The 18,904-nt window shown below is 44.6% G+C and overlaps 1 protein-coding gene across 1 annotated transcript in view; it reads right to left on the reverse strand.

Annotated features, from left to right (window-relative positions):
• Nucleotides 1-2,474: 2,474 nt before the first annotated feature.
• The window catches only part of DENND4C (DENN domain containing 4C), a 58,784-nt gene continuing 42,354 nt past the window's right edge, over nt 2,475-18,904 (reverse strand). Inside the window, exons 23-32 of the mRNA XM_033172692.1 lie at nt 18,325-18,505; nt 12,262-12,371; nt 11,389-11,564; nt 10,760-10,939; nt 9,104-9,299; nt 7,943-8,188; nt 6,638-6,755; nt 5,697-5,847; nt 4,529-4,593; nt 2,475-3,313 (exon numbers count right to left, since the gene is read on the reverse strand). Coding sequence (XP_033028583.1) covers nt 3,177-3,313; nt 4,529-4,593; nt 5,697-5,847; nt 6,638-6,755; nt 7,943-8,188; nt 9,104-9,299; nt 10,760-10,939; nt 11,389-11,564; nt 12,262-12,371; nt 18,325-18,505 — 1,560 coding nt within the window. The 3' untranslated portion in view covers nt 2,475-3,176. The remainder of the gene's footprint in view (nt 3,314-4,528; nt 4,594-5,696; nt 5,848-6,637; nt 6,756-7,942; nt 8,189-9,103; nt 9,300-10,759; nt 10,940-11,388; nt 11,565-12,261; nt 12,372-18,324; nt 18,506-18,904) is intronic.

Raw genomic sequence — 18,904 nt, forward strand, 5'->3', positions numbered from 1 at the left:
GGTTTCCAAACGTAGCTAAGTAATTTTTCGTTTCTATGCTGCCACAGGTTGTGGAAAAGCATGCTATCTTTTTACATTTCACAGGTTTTGCGCTGGGGGGGAAATGGAGCTTAAAAGTATCCAAAAGTTTAAACTGTAGGCTGGCTTGCTTTGATTTAATTCCCCAAACCAGGTGTAAGCTTTTAAGTGTTTTAGAAACATCCCATATTAGTTTTAACAGAGAGAGGACCTAATTTTATACTGAGTACGTGACATTTTACTTGGTTTGGTCAGTACAAATAACTAGCCCTATGAGTAATATGCCTGAAGTCCTAACTGTTCATCTATTTCCATAACCTAAATACATCATTTAAAAAAAATAGGATGGGGGAAATGGATATAAAAACAACTAAACTTTGTGGTTATTCTGTTAGTTTTCATTATTCTATAAAAGAGACTTTAACTGAACAGGGGTTTCATGATGCTTGCACTATAATTAATTTGCTACTATTAACTCCCAGCAATGAAGTATAGTCGATAAGCTGCTGAGCCATTAACTTCCAGGACATTCCCCCTCTTAACCACGCATAACTTTAACATGAGGTTGAATTTTAATATGTATGCTTCATAGAGCCAAACTGTACACATGGCACTAGCTTTCCTTAGGCAAAGTTATTTGGGGTGTAAATTTCATTGAACTCTATGGGACTTCTCAGTAAACTTGCATAAGATCAGCCAGTAAGTGATATAAATTCTGCAAAAGCCTTGCACCTCTGAAGATCCTTTCTATCACCTTATTACTCAAGCTGCCACACATAGTGCTCTTTCCCTAAGCAACCATATCATTGGTCTTTACCTCCTCGTCAGCTGCTTTGATGGTTTTCTAAAGTGCACTTGCGATTAACATGTTATCGGAAGCCAAATTAATAGCTTGCATTAAAAAAACTAGCTTAGACCAAATTAGCCCCAATGAAACAAGATTTATAGATAACTGTACCACACAGCCCCAGAATATAAAGACAGTTGAAAGGAAAAAGATGACTTTTTTTTAAAGCACGACAGCTTTGTTATGGGTCCAAAATACAGCATTAAATGCACTAAATGGAAGCTAGCATTTGTGTTACTTCACCACTGGTTAGCTAGAGTAACATTAGCAGCTTGACCACATGGAAAGAGTCTATGCTGCCTTCACTCCAACATCTGGTTTCAGGAAATTTAGGTTTCTCACATTGCTGGAGTAATAATGCAAGAACTTAAGTCTTTGGTGCTTATCCTCTGTTCTGCATTAAAGCAGAAGTGCAGTCCCAGCAGTTCAAACACAGCAAAAGGTTTTAAAATGTGGCTTGCTTTTTGTTACAGCAAAATAATTACTGCTAACTAAAATGGCAATTTTTTTCTGCATAGTATCAATAGCGCAAATTGTTCCTGTTGATTTGCAGTAAGGTGTATGTAATTCAGAAACGGCAAAACTGAAATGGTAAGAAACAGCCTGCAAAAACAAAACAAGAAAAGTTCCAAGTGCAATCTTTCATACATAACATTAATTTATAATGGAAATATGAACATACCGTAAAAGGTGTTTTGTAAGGGTTTTTATTTATAATAATCATTTGTAAATGAAAAAATGCATTGTATTGGGGAAAGGGACAAAGGGGGGGGGGATAAAGCAGACATCCTACAAGTAACCTTAATATACTCGTCCCCCACAATTTCAGAAAAAATAGTGGTGGCAGCAGGGAGGAAAAGCATATTAAGGGGACTCTCTTGGCCTACTGTGCTCTTTCAAGGGACGGCTTTCACATTTAAAACATTCCCAGCAATATATTTTGAAATGTGGTTTAGTGTGAACACTGAGAGAGAATCTAGTCTAAAGTGCCAAACTATTCTGACAAGTGCAAAATTCTTGCTGTTACTGGAATAGTCACAATCCTGCCATGCCCTGCTCTAGCTTAGCGCTAGCACAGTCAGTATGAAAGATTACAAGGGGCAGGAAACCCGCAGGATCAAGAATACGTGTGTACTTTTTAGTCATTATCCACAATCCCTCTTAATGGACTTGGCTTCATAAAAGTAGTTAAAGGAGATGCTCAGATACCATGTCATCATCTGAAGTGAGGAGGAGGATAGCCATCTCTCTTAAGTGTCGTTAAATGTTTCAGAAAACATCCACGCGGCTGTCAAAAGAGAGCTGTGAATGCAAGCATTCTCCCCCCCCCACTCCCTGCAACAAACTGGTAGTTAACCAGAGATATTTTTAAAAGTTAAGATTAAAAATTAGCCTTTACGCTCCTGGTAAACATATATGTTCAAGTGTGTGAGTATAAATACATTTTAATATAGAAGTATTTAAATTGGACAGTGCAAAGAAAATGTCCCACAGGTTAAAAAGATGAGCAAGGAATGAGGCACCTGACAGCTTCAAGCTTTGCCCCAAAATACATATTATATACTTTCTTTTACACAAATGCTAAGACAGGTATATGTGGTCAATTTCCCCCACCCATATATGTACCCTAGATTCATTTACTCCCACTTTCCTTTATAGAGAGGTCACTGCCTTCAAAGCCACTCAGGGTAGAAACCCATCATTGTTGGGAGAACATTGTATGTACAGTTTGAGAATTATTTAAAGTAGTTATTCTATATAAAAAAAGAAAAATACTATGCTTTACAATAGCCACAACAGCTATATTCTTGCTACAGTCCAAGAAAGTGATTGTTTTCCAAAAGGTAGATGGGCATTTAAACTAAAGCTACGGTTTGGTCTTTTGACCCAAGGGGAAAAGAATTGCAATTCACAATTCGAAATGTACATATGCATGCAGCAAGTAGAGATCTCTCTTTAAACTGATGCATCCATTCATAAAGAAATCAGTGGGCTTCTTGGGCTAGAAGACAAATAAAACATTTCAAGTTTTAAAAAGTAAGACGCCAATTAAAAGGCCAGTCTCCGTTGTCGTTCTAAACATGACGCACAGGAAGGTTAAACTTCAAAAATTCAAAAGCCAATGACTTTGCACTAGCATATTTGCACTTAATTCTTGGGGCTGGTATAGACATCTGGACTGCCACAAAAGAGAGTGCTACATGTATTGGACGCAACAGCTACAGCTGAATCCAAATCAACACATTCACCATTTTGTCCCTTTCCTCTGCTCTTTCTTTGTGGAGCTGCTACACTGCACCGTCTGCGGAGTTTATATGACAGGCGCCCCAAAGTATTTCCTGCACCACTCAACGCTGGCACCGGGCGGGGCGTCGATCTTCTGCATCTTTTCAAGCACCTCAGCTGGAAGGCTTTTATAGGCAGCTCTGTACTCGTTGTCAAAGGCCTCTGCAAAGAACGAAAGTAGAGCTTCAGTCAAGGGGAGACAGAAGTTGTACTGACCTTTTGCTAAAGCTTTTCAACTCTGCAGAACATCTCCTTCCATGCAGCAGAAATGCAGCATTCACAATAGAAATGGAAGGAGATTCTCTTAGATAAAGACAGGATGCCTGGGCCTTTTTGAGTTGCCGGTCTTCAAACACACACAAAAATATGAATGCATTGTCCATTCTGATTCATCCATTAAGCTTTTCAGATCTAAGCTACAACGTTCCAGAAAAGCCAAATCTTGTTTTTAAGTGACAGGTAGGTAGCCGTGTTGGTCTGACATAGTCAAAACAAAATAAAATAAAAAATTCCTTCCATGAGCACACGAAAGCTCATACCAAGAACAAACTTAGTTGGTCTCTAAGGTGCTACTGGAAGGAATTCTTTATCTTGTTTTTAAGGGCGCCAAAGATACAGCAATTATTACAAGTTAGAAGAAACAATATTACCATATATACTTGAGTATAAGCCTAGTTTTTCAGCACACTTTTTGTGCTTTAAAAGCTGCCCTCGGCTTATACTCAAGTCAACCATTCCTTAAGAAGTGTGCAAGAACGGTGGTTCTTTACTCTCCCCAGGCAGCTTGTTCCATTCCTGAACTGCTCACATAAATGCAAACTTTAGACCCCAGAAGGCAGAAAGCCTATCAGTTAAGGAAGTATTAAAACCCCACAGGTGCTCACTTTCCCTGGCTCCTGCCTAAACAGGACAGGATCCCAGCCTTCTCTGTATAACACAAGGGAACACTGCGCTGTGGGTTAAACCACAGAGCCCTAGGGCTTGCTGATCAGAAGAATGGCAGTTCGAAACCCTGCGACGGGGTGAGCTCCACAGCAGCAAAGGAGGAAGAGGAAGAGGAAGGAGCAGCCCAAATGGCTGCTTTGGGCTGCTCGTTCCTCCTCTACCACAGTGGCAAAGGTGAACCGGCTTATACTTGAGTCAATAAGCTTTCCCACATTTTTGTAGGGAAATTAGGTGCCTCGGCTTATATTTGGGTCAACTTATACTCGAGTATATACGGTAAAAATGATTAGCTATGCTTGATATTTCAGGTGAACTGATAATTTAAAAAGAAACATATCTGAAGAGTTAGTTTCTGGTTACAAAAATGTAGAACACTTCAATGACATCCAATACCATTCATAAAATACACACGCACACGCTTATGTGTCTTACCTATGTCAATATTCTCTCTCCCAAGTGAGACCAGGGACAGGAAAAGAATTTCTCTGTAAAAGCTCCTGTAAAACGCATGTTTAGAAATCAGACAAGTTCAGCCTTCCCTTCAGCCTATCCAACCACATGCTGCCTTGGAAGTTGCACTAACTTACATGGAACTAGATTTCGTCACTGTGAGTGTGTTTCTTAGGTCAAACAGTCACAAGTTTTCCTGAGGAAAAAATTGTTTACTGTTCATTAACGGCAGCCCCATCTGCATTGTCTTAAGAGATCCATCACTTGTCAGCTGCTTTCTGGGTAATGAAAATCACAAGGAAGGTGTTCTCGAAAGGCTCTAGACCAGGGGTCAGCAAACCTTTTCAGGAGGGGGCCGGTCAACTGTCCCTCAGACCTTGGGGGCCAGACACACCCTCTCCCGAAAGCACTCCCCGAATCTTTGGCATCATCATCATCATCCTCTGCCTCAGCCAGGGGTCCATGGGGTGCAGAGCCCATGCCACTGGCCTGAGCGGCAGAAGCAGCTTCCCTGCCACTGCTGCGTCCTCCCACTTGGCTCTTGGCCATACGCAGCCGCCTCAGCAGGAAGGAAGGGGCATCGCCCAGAGGCCTCCACGGCTTCGGATTAGCTGCAGGAGCTTCCTGCGGCCAATCCAAAGCTGCACCAGCATCGCCACCCGCCTAGAAGTGTCCGCGGCTTCAGATTGGTCGCAGGAGGTTCCTGCAGCCAATCTGAAGCTGCGCCACAATTGCAGAAGTCAGCCACCGCGCCGGTTTAGCGCGAGGACTGACTGAGCGGGCAGCAAGATCTGCAAGGTTCATGGGCCAGATTAACGAGTCCAGTGGGCAGTATCCAGCCCCTGGGCCTTAAGTTTGCCAACCCCTGCTAAAGTTGTCAGTGTGACCTTTCATTATATGGTTGCCGCTTTGCAGGAGCAAAACAGTAAAGTTTTACACCAAACTTCCATATCAATATTTCTTATACTTAGGCATGCATATTTGCCATCTCTGCAGCAATCTTTGTCTCCAATGATTCCCATGGAAGCAACTGCATGCACCTCAATGCAGGGCAACGCCCCCCAAAGATAGCTGAATGCTCCTATGCACAGCGCTAAGTATGCAAGGGACTTTGAAAACCACCACTTCTTTTTCTCCCCATATTTTTTACCTTTGTCGTTTCCTATCTTGCTTAGTTTTCTGCACGAGGAGATTGATGGGTTTCACGACATCATTGTGCTGAATACTCAGTTTGATGTTCTCAGCTAAAGTGATCATTGCTTGTTGTTCTTCTGAAACTGCAGGTTTCTTTTCTGTAGAATCTAGAAGGGGGGGGGGAATCAACAAATTATGACTAAGAAAGGTGAAAAGCCATCACTAAGTGTAAGCAAAGAAAACTACAAGCAACAGAGAGTAAAGGCAGAGGTAGAGGAAAGGAAGAGACTAGAAAGGGGAAGATGGGAGAAAGAAAAGATGAGGGAATGAAGGAAGAAATACAAGGCAAAGGAGGAGAGAGGATGAAGTTTTGGCCACTGGAGGAGGAATGGAGAAGCAGCTTTCAGGCTAGGGTTTACAGCTGCATGTAGAAGGTCCCTGGTAGGAAATACACTGGATCCCAAGGTTTCTGCAACCAGAGGAACCGCTTCTGCGCATGCATGCACAGTGAAACCTGAAGGATACGTAACAGGAAGTGGAAGTAAGTAGAGGTAGCACTGTATTCCCAATCTGAAACCCTAGAGCAGGGGTGGTCAACTCCCAAAAGACTGCCTTTGGGAGGCAGAGACATGAGAGGGCATCAGAGGAAAGAAAGAGGGACAGAGGCCAGTGTTGCCCACAGCACCCCTGACCATCATTCAAGGCACCCCAGGGTGCCACGGCACATGGGTTGAAAACCACTGGCCTATTGCATTAGTAGATTGTACTAGCAACAAGCCACCGAGCAGCTGGATCCAAGCTTTTCATCCACCAAGGCTGCAGGTACTTGGTCTGAGTGCTGACCCATCAAGGACAATGGGCAGTCAATTTGGGAAAGATGGGCAAATAGGATGCCCGTCGAGCACAGGTGAAGAGTCTTATTCTCAAAACACCTTTTGAAATGCACACTTTACTCACTGAAGTTCCTCCAAGATAGGTACAGAGGTTCCCCAGGCTCTTGGTGAAGATTGATATTGTCCCACAGAAGTTGGATATACACTAGCTTGCTGTCTTGAGACAAATTTGACAGAGGAAGCTGGAACGAGAGGAAACACGCTTTCTTATCACTTTGCCACAGACTGAGCTCTCTGCCAGCAGTTTTGCAATGGCGGGTGCAAAATGCTAATTTTCCCTGTGCTGGCGGAGTCCTCTAGCAAGGAACATTTGTCTAGAAACAGGAAAGGATTTGCATCATATCCACTATATTGATCGGTTTACAGAGCTGGTTTTGAAAAAGCCATCGGCTTATGAACATTTACCAAAAGAACACAAGTGTCCGCACAGAAACAAGTCGCCGTCTCAAGTAATTGCATTTCTAAACTCAAATGCCTTATTTATGTAATCCATAGCTGAAGCTGATTTTCTACATGGTCTGTTCCACATCTTCTAAACACATTCCCAAGCAAATCACAATTTTCTCTCCAACACACCCATGCTATTTCCTAAATGATCGAGCCGCTTTCTAACTCTTCTCATTCTCTCCAAAGTTGAGCATTTTAAATCCCAGTGACTATTTTACTGAAGAATTTAACTTTGTTCCGTCGAAAACCAATGGGACATGTGCCTAACTTTGTCTGAGTTGCACTTTATGTATCTCCCCCACTAAATTTTGAAAGAGAACAATTGCTTTTTAGGGGTTTCCCTTTCTATCAACAGCAGACACTAAAATGCACCCCCACCAACAGACTTTGAACACCTGAAATAGATGACTAGCTTCTATTCAATATTGTCAGTATTTGTGTCTGTCCCCAAGGCAATTGGAGACAGGATACCAATGCAAAACAAGCCAGCAGGTTACCCTCTTAAGGTTTGCAAGGAGAAAACACAACAAACATTGCTAGATGCACCTGCCGTTTTGAAAGTAAAGGGTAAAGGGACTCGACCGTTAGTTCCAGTCGCAGATGACTCTGGGGTTGCGGTGCTCATCTCGCTCTATAGGCTGAGAGAGCCAGCGTTTTGTCCGCAGACAGCTTCTGGGTCATGTGGCCAGCATGACTAAGCCGCTTCTGGCACAATTGCACACCGAAACCAGAGCATCGCACGGTACCTATTTATCTACTTGCACTTTGACGTGCTTTCGAACTGCTAGGTGGGCAGGAGCAGGGACCAAGCAACAGGAGCTCACTCCGTTGCGGGGATTCGAACCACCGACCTTCTGATCGGCAAGCCCTAGGCTCTGTGGTTTAACCCACAGCATGTTGGAAGTACCTGTGCAGAACTCACCTGCACGCCTTCATTGCAGTGCTCTGATGTTAGAATGAGTCCTGGCAAGTTGCTTGGGAGGTCCAGGCGTCGGAAATACCACACCAGGTTCCAGAAAATGATGGGGTGTTGGTTGATGAACGTGGAGGTGTGAATCACTTGTTCTCCCTCATTCTCCAACAAAGATTCCAGCTCTTTCCTTAGCACCAGAGGGCTCAAATACGGGACGGACACAGGTAAAGGATTCACCCTTTTTGCTAAGGGATCCTGAAAAACATTCAACAATCATTTGTTCACAAACAATGCTGGGTGGCTTCTCTCGCCAATGAAACACCTTCCTCAATGCAACCAAGATGATCGAGGGTCTGGAAATGAAGACTTAGGAAGAATAGTTGTGGGAGCTGGGAGTGTTTAGCCTGGAAAAGAAGAGACTGAGAAGAGATATGAGAACCATCCTCAAATATCTCAAAGGCCGTCACGTGGAGAATGGAGCAAGCTTGTCTCCTGCTCTGGAGGGTAGGACTCGAACCCATGGCTTCAAGTTACCAGAAAAGAGATTCTGATTAAAGAGCGGCTTGACAGTAGAAGGGTCTCCCACGAGAGGTGGTGGACTCTCCTTCCTTGGAGGTTTTTTTTTAGCAGAGGTCGGATATCCACCCATCATAGATGCTTTAGCTGAGATTCCTGCATTAGAGGGGGTTGGACTAGATGGCCCTTAGGGGTCCCTTCCAACTCGATGATTCTTTTATTGAACCATCCTGACTGGGGCTGAACGGAGTTGTAATCCAAAACAGCTGAAGGGCACCAGGCTGGGGAAGTTTGCAGTAATGCAAACTCGAGTCCAAAACAACACACTGCTACAGTTCCAGCTTTCTTTATAACAAAAGTCACAGTTGCTGAAACACATCACCCTTAGAACATTTGGAATGTTTGCATTGCTACAGGGATTAGAACAAACTACACGGGGAAAAGAAAGTTTCGCAGCAGCTCTTCACCCCTTACTGGTTTACTGTACACAAGATAAAAGCTCCTGGAGAATCTCTCCCCCCGCCCCCCGCAAACGAGAATGCTAATGTTCAATATGCTCTGTAGCTAGCAAAGGATCTCAAAGCACCTGCAGTACTGTGTAGTCACTCTCTAACAACAAATAAGCTTAACAAGCAATTATTGCCGACGACTTACCGCAGCCTCTTGCAAGCTGTTGGGAAGGCTGACGGTTGAGATGCCATGAGCCGGCCTTTGCAAGAGATCAATATTTTGCAGCGGACCACCAACGCTATGGCTCCGAGTCAGAGAAGCTCCCCGTTGCGAGGCGTTGCTTGTAGCAGAGGGCCTTGGGGGTTTGAGGTCCCTGTCCCCTCCTCCTGCGACGCCAGTGCTTAAAACGAACGGGTGGAATTCAACGTCACGCTACGATGGAAGTTTCCTAGGTGCACGCACTCAGGGGACCAGATGCAATCGCCCCCCTCTCTCCCCTTCCTGCATTCTTCCCCAACTCCCCATCCAATTTGGGGGAGGGCACATGATGGGGAGAAGAAGGGAGTAAGCCCCATTGTGCAGGCAGAATTCAGCCAGCAGGGCCTGTTAGGTGAATCCTGCCCTCAGCATTCGGTCATTGTTAGCTTGGTTTTTTCCCCTGGGGAGGGAGACACTTCTTTGTACTTCTGCAAACCCTGGGATTGCCACAAGCGTGTCAATGCCTCCCCCCTCTTTCTCGGTCTCCAAGCTGAGTTTGCTATTAGAAGGAGGGGTTTCTATAAGACCTCAATGCACAGAGCGCTCGGATGCCTATTCCATCTGCAGAAGTGTCCAGGTGGAAGGTTACTTTCCCACCCAGCCGCTGAGAAACCCCTCTTGGAACGGGATGCGTGATGGCACAGAGGGAAACCACGGAAAACCTTCCTTAGCAGAGGCCTTTGGGGGAAAGCTCAGGAAGGCTACTGGAAGGAAGAGAGGGAGCTTCTGCCCAGCCCTATTTCCTGGAACTAAACCTTTTGTTGACTGCCACTGCAATTTTGTGAAGGGCTTTTGGACTCATCTCATTCTACAGTAAATGAAGCCGGCCGAGTGCCGCAGTCTGCTCACACTGATATAAATAATAATAATAATAATAATAATAATAATAAATACAGTGGTGCCCCGCTAGACGAATGCCTCGCTAGACGAACGGCATTCGTCTAGCGGAAGCCGCCCCGCAAGACGAAAAAGTCTATGGGGCTGCTTCGCAAGACGAAAAATTTTAGTCTTTTTTTCCGTTTAGCGGAGCGCGGCTGTCATTGCCGCTTCGCTAGACGAAAAAACCGCAATACGAAAAAATTCGTAGAACGAATTATTTTTGTCTTGCGGGGCACCACTGTAATTAAAAATACAATTTATTACTTATACCCAGTCCCTCTGGGGGGCTTCCATCAGGGTATTAAAAACTCAATAAAACAGAAAACTTCCCTAAACAGGACTGCCTTCAGATGTCTTCTAAAAGTCAGCTGGTTGTTTATTTCCTTGACATCTGATGGGAGGGTGTTCCACGGGGCGGGTGCCACCACCGAGAAGACTCTCTGCCTGGTTCCCTGCAACCTCCCTTCTCGCAGGGAGGGAACCACCAGAAGGCCCTCGGAGCTGGACCTCGGTGGGGGTGGAGACACTCCTTCAGGTATACTTGCCTTGGTCTCTGCACTTAAAAAACACGGATCTCTTGAGTACCACCAGATTGTCCACTAGATTTGAGTATACACTGTTCTTCTAAACATTTTTTTGAAAAAAAGCTTATGCTTGCTTTTCAAGACGCCGAATGAATTCCCCCAGAAACTAAGAACTGCCTTGCCTCTCTCCTTTCTGTACCTTTGCTTCGCTGCGGTGCTGTTTTCTTCAGCGATGGTCTGGTTCATATCTGAAGATTCGGCAAAACTGATCAGATCAGTAGCGGGGCTTGAAACAGCCTTTGGCTCCAGAGAATCTGTGGTCAATGGAATGTTGCTGCTGTGCAAACTATCGCCAGAGGTACTCGGTTTCAAAAGCAAGCTAATAAGGAAACAGGAGCAAAAAACCAAAGCGAACGAAAAAGGTTGGAATGCATAATGTTCTAATTTGGGGATACATTAACTATAGTCAGAATTCACAATTGGCTTCAGAAATTAACTGTTAGACATTTCATTTTAGTTGCAAATAAAAAATAAATAACTGAGATTCACCCACCAATTCATGATCGTATAAAAGATTCTCAGGCAAAAAAAAAATGGTTTTAAGTAAAAGAAAAACCTGCACACACTTATCTTACTGTGCAAAAAGGTAAGAGAAAGAGAAGCCAGAAATATAGCCAAAGGACGGCTCAAGTGTCAAAGGAAGTGGAGGAATGTCTCTTATCCCAACCGCTACCATTTAAATTTGCAACAAGCTGCATATGATGGAACTTGGAAATATCTAGGCAGCACTTAAAGGCCAAGGATTCACGCAGCAGCAAATGAACCAACCTTGCAAGACCACGCAGGTCTTTAAATTCCACATTTAGAAGAGGTAAGAAAGTGCTTTTGCAAAATGGGCATGTAGTATTCAGATTAGAGTCATCCGCAGTCCATCCCGCCATGATTTCTTCGTCGTAAACTAGAGCTCCGCATACGCGACACTGAGAACAACTTGACATTAAGACCTAACAAAACGACAACAGCAAATTAAAACCGTTATGGGTTCAACGTATCAGAGGCTATATGTGTGAACAAAACAGACGGCCATGTGCAGAATGGGACTTCTGGATCAGATTCTGAGAGTACAAGGTTGGCTTACAGGGAGAACGGGAGGAAGTGGAATCCCGTTATGAAAGTGGAAATCCGCTTACAAATATTTAGAACTCAGAGCCCTTGGGGTTTTTTTAAGTTCCTTCAAAGCTTCCTCTAATTAACACATCTCAGTAGATCAATAATCCTTATTCTTGTAACATATTTTGTTAACTGTTATTGCACAAGGGGTATGCAACTGCCTCGACCATGGTCCTTTGAGCGTTGTGTGTGGATGGACTATATATACAGGCTGTGTTTGAAAAGGCAATGGATTCCGTTTAGGCTGAATCTGAAGAACAAAAGGTATTTCAAGTCATCACTTAACTTCAAAGTGAACATTCTCAAGTGGAACTTTAAAGAGAAATTGTTGCAGGTTTTAAAATAGTTCACTTGATTATTATTATTATTATTATTATTATTATTATTATTATTATTAAAAAACTTGAAATGTTTGTTTTCAATCCATTTTACATAATGATAAACAAGGTCTGGTTCCACTAGGTACTGATAGTATGAAATGTCTCCAACACCCCTCAAAATAAATCTAGCAGTAGATAAACCATTTTTTACCTCCATGGCACAATTTTGGAAGATGCTGGACAAACTGGTGTTGTGGGAAGAGCCATGTTCTGACTTTTCCGAATCCAGACCTTTCATACTTCTTGGGATCTGAACTTCACCTGCATAAACGGAATGGGAACATGTTCAAAGCTGAAGGTAAGGCAACAGAGGAAAATGTGAAGATAGCTTGAGAAACGTGGGAACAACCAGTTTTGGGATGCAGCTGCGGATGAGCCTAAACACGTATTATACTAGGAAAATGTATATTTAACAGTACCTCGGTTTTCGAACGTAATCTACTCCGGAAGACCATTTGACTTCCAAAATGTTCAAAAGCATCCATTTCCGGAAGCATTTACTTACGGAAAACTCAATACGGAAGCCACGTGGCATGTTCGACTTCTGAAACGTGTTCGAAAACTGAAACGTTGGACCTCCAAGACGTTTGAAAACCGAGGTACCGCTGTATGGTCTTGATACATTTGTGCTTGTGATATTGATAGGTGGAGAGTTGGACCAAGAGACAAGCGTATCAAAGGGGACAGACAGAAGCAGACTTAGCTGACTCTCCCCCCTGAGGACCAAGGGTCCCCGTTTAATAGGGTGGACTGCGGGGTGAGGGGCTTCAGGGAAGATCCTTGGAAATCAGTGGGAGCTATGATGGTGCACCCCTTCATGGATCACTGCCTTGTCGTGGCGAAGGGGCTTGAATTACTCAGGGAAGCTATGGACAGGTCAAGATGGACAGGTCATAGTAGAGAGTTTGGACCAAACGTGATCCACCTGGAGTAGGAACTGGCAACCCACTCCAGTATCCCTGCCAAGAAAACTCCATGGACAAAGACAACAGGCATATAAAAGATATGACGCTGGAAGATGAGCCCCTCAGGTCGGAAGGCGTCCAACATGCTACTGGGGAAGAGCGGAGGACAAGTACAAGTAGATCCAGAGCTGATGAAGCGGCTGGGCCAAAGCCGAAAGGACGCTTGGTTGCGGATATGCCTGGAAGCGAAAGGAAAGTCCAATGCTGTAAAGAAAAGTATTGCATAGGAACCTGGAATGTAAGAACCATGAACCTTGGTAAGCTGGATGTGGTAAAAAGTGAGATGGCAAGAATAAACATTGACATCCTAGGCATCAGTGAACTAAAATGGACAGGAATGGGCGAATTCAGTTCGGATGACTATCATATCTACTACTGTGGGCAGGAATCCCGTAAAAGAAATGGAGTGGCCCTCATAGTCAACAAAAGAGTGGCGAAAGCTGTACTGGGATGTAATTTCAAAAATGATAGAATGATCTCGATGCGAATCCAAGGCAGACCTTTTAACATCACAGTAATCCAAGTTTATGCACCAACTACCAGTGCTGAAGAAACTGAAATTGATCAATTCTATGAAGACTTACAACACCTTATAGAAATGACACCAAAGAAGGATGTTCTTCTCATTATAGGGGATTGGAATGCTAAAGTAGGGAGTCAAGAGATAAAAGGAACAACTGGCAAGTTTGGCCTTGGAGTTCAAAATGAAGCAGGGCAAAGGCTAATAGAGTTCTGTCAAGAGAACAAGCTGGTCATCACAAACACTCTTTTCCAACAACACAAGAGACGACTCTACACATGGACATCACCAGATGGGCAACATCGAAATCAGATTGATTATATTCTCTGCAGCCAAAGATGGAGAAGCTATATACAGTCAGCAAAAACAAGACCTGGAGCTGACTGTGGCTCAGATCATCAGCTTCTTATAGCAAAATTCCAGCTTAAACTGAAGAAAGTAGGAAAAACCACTGGGCCAGTAAGATACAATCTAAATCAAATTCCTTATGAATACACAGTTGAAGTGAAGAACAGGTTCAAGGATTTAGATTTGGTGGATAGAGTACCTGAAGAACTGTGGATGGAGGCTCGTAACATTATACAGGAGACAGCAACGAAAACCATCCCAATGAAAAAGAAATGCAAGAAAGCACAGTGGCTGTCCAAGGAGGCCTTACAAATAGCAGGGGAGAGAAGGCAAGCAAAATGCGAGGGAGATCTTGAAAGATACAGGAAATTGAATGCAGATTTCCAAAGAATAGCAAGGAGAGACAAGAGGGCCTTTCTAAACGAGCAATGCAAAGAAATAGAGGAAAATAACAGAATGGGAAAAACCAGAGATTTGTTCAAGAAAATTGGAGATATGAAAGGAACATTTCGTACAAAGATTACCACAATTAAGGACAAAAGTGGAAAGGACCTAACAGAAGCAGAAGACATCAAGAAGAGGTGGCAAGAATACACAGAAGAATTATACCAGAAAGATATGGAGATCTCATACACCCCAGGTAATGTGGTTGCTGACCTTGAGCCAGACATCCTGGAGAGTGAAGTCAAATGGGCCTTAGAAAGCCTCGCTAACAACAAGGCCAGTGGAAGTGATGATATTCCAGCTGAACTATTTAAAATTTTAAAAGATGATGCTGTTAAGGTGCTACACTCAATATGCCAACAAGTTTGGAAAACTCAGCAGTGGCCAGAGGATTGGAGAAGATCAGTCTACATCCCAATCCCAAAGAAGGGCAGTGCCAAAGAATGCTCCAACTACCGCACAATTGCACTCATTTCACATGCTAGCAAGGTTATGCTTAAAATTCTACAAGGCAGGCTTAAGCAGTATGTGGACCGAGAACTCCCAGAAGTGCAAGCTGGATTTCGAAGGGGCAGAGGAACCAGAGACCAAATTGCAAACATGCGCTGGATTATGGAGAAAGCTAGAGAGTTCCAGAAAAACATCTACTTCTGCTTCATTGACTACGCAAAAGCATTTGACTGTGTCGACCACAGCAAACTATGGCAAGTTCTTAAAGAAATGGGAGTGCCGGATCACCTCATTTGTCTCCTGAGAAATCTCTATGGGGGACAAGAAGCTACAGTTAGAACTGGATATGGAACAACTGATTGGTTCAAAATTGGGAAAGGAGTACGACAAGGCTGTATATTGTCTCCCTGCTTATTTAACTTATATGCAGAATTCATCATGCGAAAGGCTGGACTGGATGAATCCCAAACCGGAATTAAGATTGCCGGAAAAAATATCAACAACCTCAGATATGCTGATGATACTACCTTGATGGCAGAAAGTGAGGAGGAATTAAAGAACCTTTTAATGAGGGTGAAAGAGGAAAGCGCAAGATATGGTCTGAAGCTCAACATCAAAAAAACTAAGATCATGGCCACTGGTCCCATCACCTCCTGGCAAATAGAAGGGGAAGAAATGGAGGCAGTGAGAGATTTCACTTTCTTGGGTTCCATGATCACTGCAGATGGTGACAGCAGTCACGAAATTAGAAGACGCCTGCTTCTTGGGAGAAAAGCAATGACAAACCTAGACAGCATCTTAAAAAGCAAAGACATCACCTTGCCGACAAAGGTCCGTATAGTTAAAGCTATGGTCTTCCCAGTAGTACTGTACGGAAGTGAGAGCTGGACCATCAAGAAGGCTGATCGCCGAAGAATTGATGCTTTTGAATTATGGTGCTGGAGGAGACTCTTGAGAGTCCCATGGACTGCAAGAAGATCAAACCTATCCATTCTCAAAGAAATCAGCCCTGAGTGCTCACTAGAAGGACAGATCCTGAAGTTGAGGCTCCAGTACTTTGGCCACCTCATGAGAAGAGAAGACTCCCTAGAAAAGACCCTGATGTTGGGAAAGATGGAGGGCACAAGGAGAAGGGGACGACAGAGGATGAGATGGTTGGACAGTGTTCTCGAAGCTACTAACATGAGTTTGGCCAAACTGCGAGAGGCAGTGAAGGATAGGCGTGCCTGGCGTGCTCTGGTCCATGGGGTCACGAAGAGTCGGACACGACTGAACGACTGAACAACAACATGATGGTGCAGACTGGCTTCTCCACCCAACTTGGGGAGGGGATCCTCTCAGCACAGCCCATCCTACAGAGTTGCAAGAGCCCTTGGGAGGGGCTTGTCAGAGGGGCTGCCAGTGGGGAAAGGAAGTAGGGGAGTCTGCTTTTGCTAGCCCCCTTTGGTGCACTTTTGTCTGGATCCAATCCATTAACTGCAAAGCCTTCTTGTTGTTTAGTCATTTAGTAGTGTCTGACTCTTCGTGACCCCATGGACCAGAGCACGCCAGGCACTCCTGTCTTCCACTGCCTCCCGCAGTTTGGTCAGACTCATGTTGGTAGCTTTGAGAACACTGTCCAACCATCACATACTCTGTTGTCCCCTTCTCCCTGTGCCCTCCATCTTTCCCAACACCAGTGTCTTTTCCAGGGAGTCTTCTCTTCTCATGAGGTGGCCAAAGTCTTGGAGCCTCAGCTTCAGGATCTGTCCTTCCAGTGAGCACTCAGGGCCGATTTCCTTCAGAATGGATAAGTTTGATCTTCTTGCAGTCCATGGGACTCTCAAGAGTCTCCTCCAGCACCATAATTCAAAAGCATCAATTCTTCGGCGATCAGTCTTCCTTATGGTCCAGCTCTCTTCAATACATTACTACTGGGAAAGCCATAGCTTTAACTATACGGACCTTTGTTGGCAAGGTGGTGTCTCTGCTTTTTAAGATGCTGTCTAGATTTGTCATTGCTTTTCTCCCAAGAAGCAGACGTCTTTTAATTTCGTGACTGCTGTCACCATACAGAAGCAATATTGTCTTTTCATCCCAACTGTGGACTCAGCTACATTAGTCAAAAAATGATGTTTTGAATCCATTTAAAACATACAACACCAGATGGAGCCAGAGAGCAAAAAAAAATTCTATACAATTTTTACATAGCATTTTTTTTTTTTTTTTTGTTATAACGATTTTACTTCCGACTTATTTATAGCGTTGTTTCCCCCCAGTGTGTAGATCCACCCTGTGTGAACTTGCACAATGTTGCGTTTCTGGTGCCATTCAAACCTGGCAATTTCATTTCTGGTGCCATTCAAACCATGCTGCTTTTTTCATTTTCAGGGGCTATGATCCATTTGCGTAATATGCAAGGCAGCTGCTGATGGATCTCCGACACAGAAAAGAGGCCCTTTTTAGAGTATCAGACATTGTCGACATCTCCGTGGCAGATATCAATGACTAACAAGATTGTCTAAGTTACTTATCCAAGTGTTGAATGTGCACACTGTCTATCTAAAACTATTAGCACACTGGCAGTAGAACCGTAACTGACAAAACTAAAAAGATGACACCTACCATTTTCTCACAATTAGGTATTTGAAAAAAAGAAAAAGAAAATGTTATTGACTAAGCACCTTGTGATCCTTTTTGGACATTGTTCTCTCCCCAGGGAGAAATCAGAAGCAGGATTCAAGCTCATATATCCTCCTGGTCTCCTTGATGCTGAATGCTACAAACACCTAACCTGTGATGGCCTGGGACTTGGGCTCAGAACCAGAGGAGTCTCAGCCTGCACCGGATCCTCTGCCTCAGACATCATCGGAACCAAGTCCGGGGCCTGATTCTGAAGAGTCCCAGTCTGCACAGGTTCCCCTGCAGCAAACACCAGCTGGGCCGAGTCAGGGGCCTGAGCCTGTCCTGGCTGCAGATGCGGAGATCACCTCGTTGCCTTCTGCTGGGCCATCACTTACAGCTGTTCCACTACTGGTTTGGTCAGGGGAGGCTGAGGCGGCCCCTGGGTCCAGTAACCCCCCGGTGTCTCCCGAGCTGCAGAGACTCAGATCTGACAGAAGGAGAGACCTGAGCACTTGCAGGAGGAGGGCTCGCCTTTGGGCGAAACAGGGAGGTGAGTCGCCAGGGGATCGGGACCAGCCGTTGCCCCGACTAAGATAAAAGGCTGTCGGACCCCGCCCCAGGTTGCGGGAGCAACCTTTTTGCAAGCCAGATCCTGTACCTGTCCTTGCCTGGTTTCCTGCCCCGTGTTCTGCCTTAGCTCTGTCAGACCGACTCCTCGCTGAACCTTCGGATTCTGGTCCGGACCTCGTTTCTCGGATTACCCCCGGGCCCAGCACATAACCCAGGAGTTTCTGCAATGGGGCTCTTCTAACCCTGCAAATTACCTGGCAACTAGAACTTTCCAGCACCTTGATCTCAAGTGTCAGGCAGGGGAGGAGAATACCTGTTTGGAAGTGCTGTCTCCCCACATCGCCGCTGCTGTTGCTGCTTCCAAGGCTGGTGGTGCTCTGGGCAAGTTCGCTGGTGGCAAGCCCCGCAATCCCCATTTTGGGCGGCTGATTGACACCTAGAATATGATCTTCAAAGCCAGCAGGAAAGGTGAAGTCAGGTCGGCTGATTTCTTCCTTCAGATGAAGGGGGGCGGGGAGAGAAATGACAGACAAGTTCAATATCTCTTATCAATGACAACCTACGTTGCTTCTCTGACATTCAGTTATCACTCGGGGGGGGGGGGGAAGCAAGGTAGTGGACTTGTATTTCAAGTGCAACTTGTCTCCTAAATGCCTAGCATTTGCAGTCAACTCATTGCAGACAGAAGAGAGAGAACAGCTAGCAGAAGAGGATTTCCAGAAGGAATTTGGAGGCACACAGCTACGAGGGAGCAGAACTGGGAAACTTAATTTTCACTGAGGGGGGCAAAATGGCCATGATATATAGACAGAATACGCAGCCAGGCTCCAGTGGCCTTCTTTAGCTGTATCTATGGGTTTGAGCACAGCCGGTGCAATCCTGGGCCATCTTCC

The sequence above is a fragment of the Lacerta agilis genome, chromosome 16, assembly GCF_009819535.1.
Source record: "Lacerta agilis isolate rLacAgi1 chromosome 16, rLacAgi1.pri, whole genome shotgun sequence".
Lineage (NCBI taxonomy): Eukaryota > Metazoa > Chordata > Lepidosauria > Squamata > Lacertidae > Lacerta > Lacerta agilis.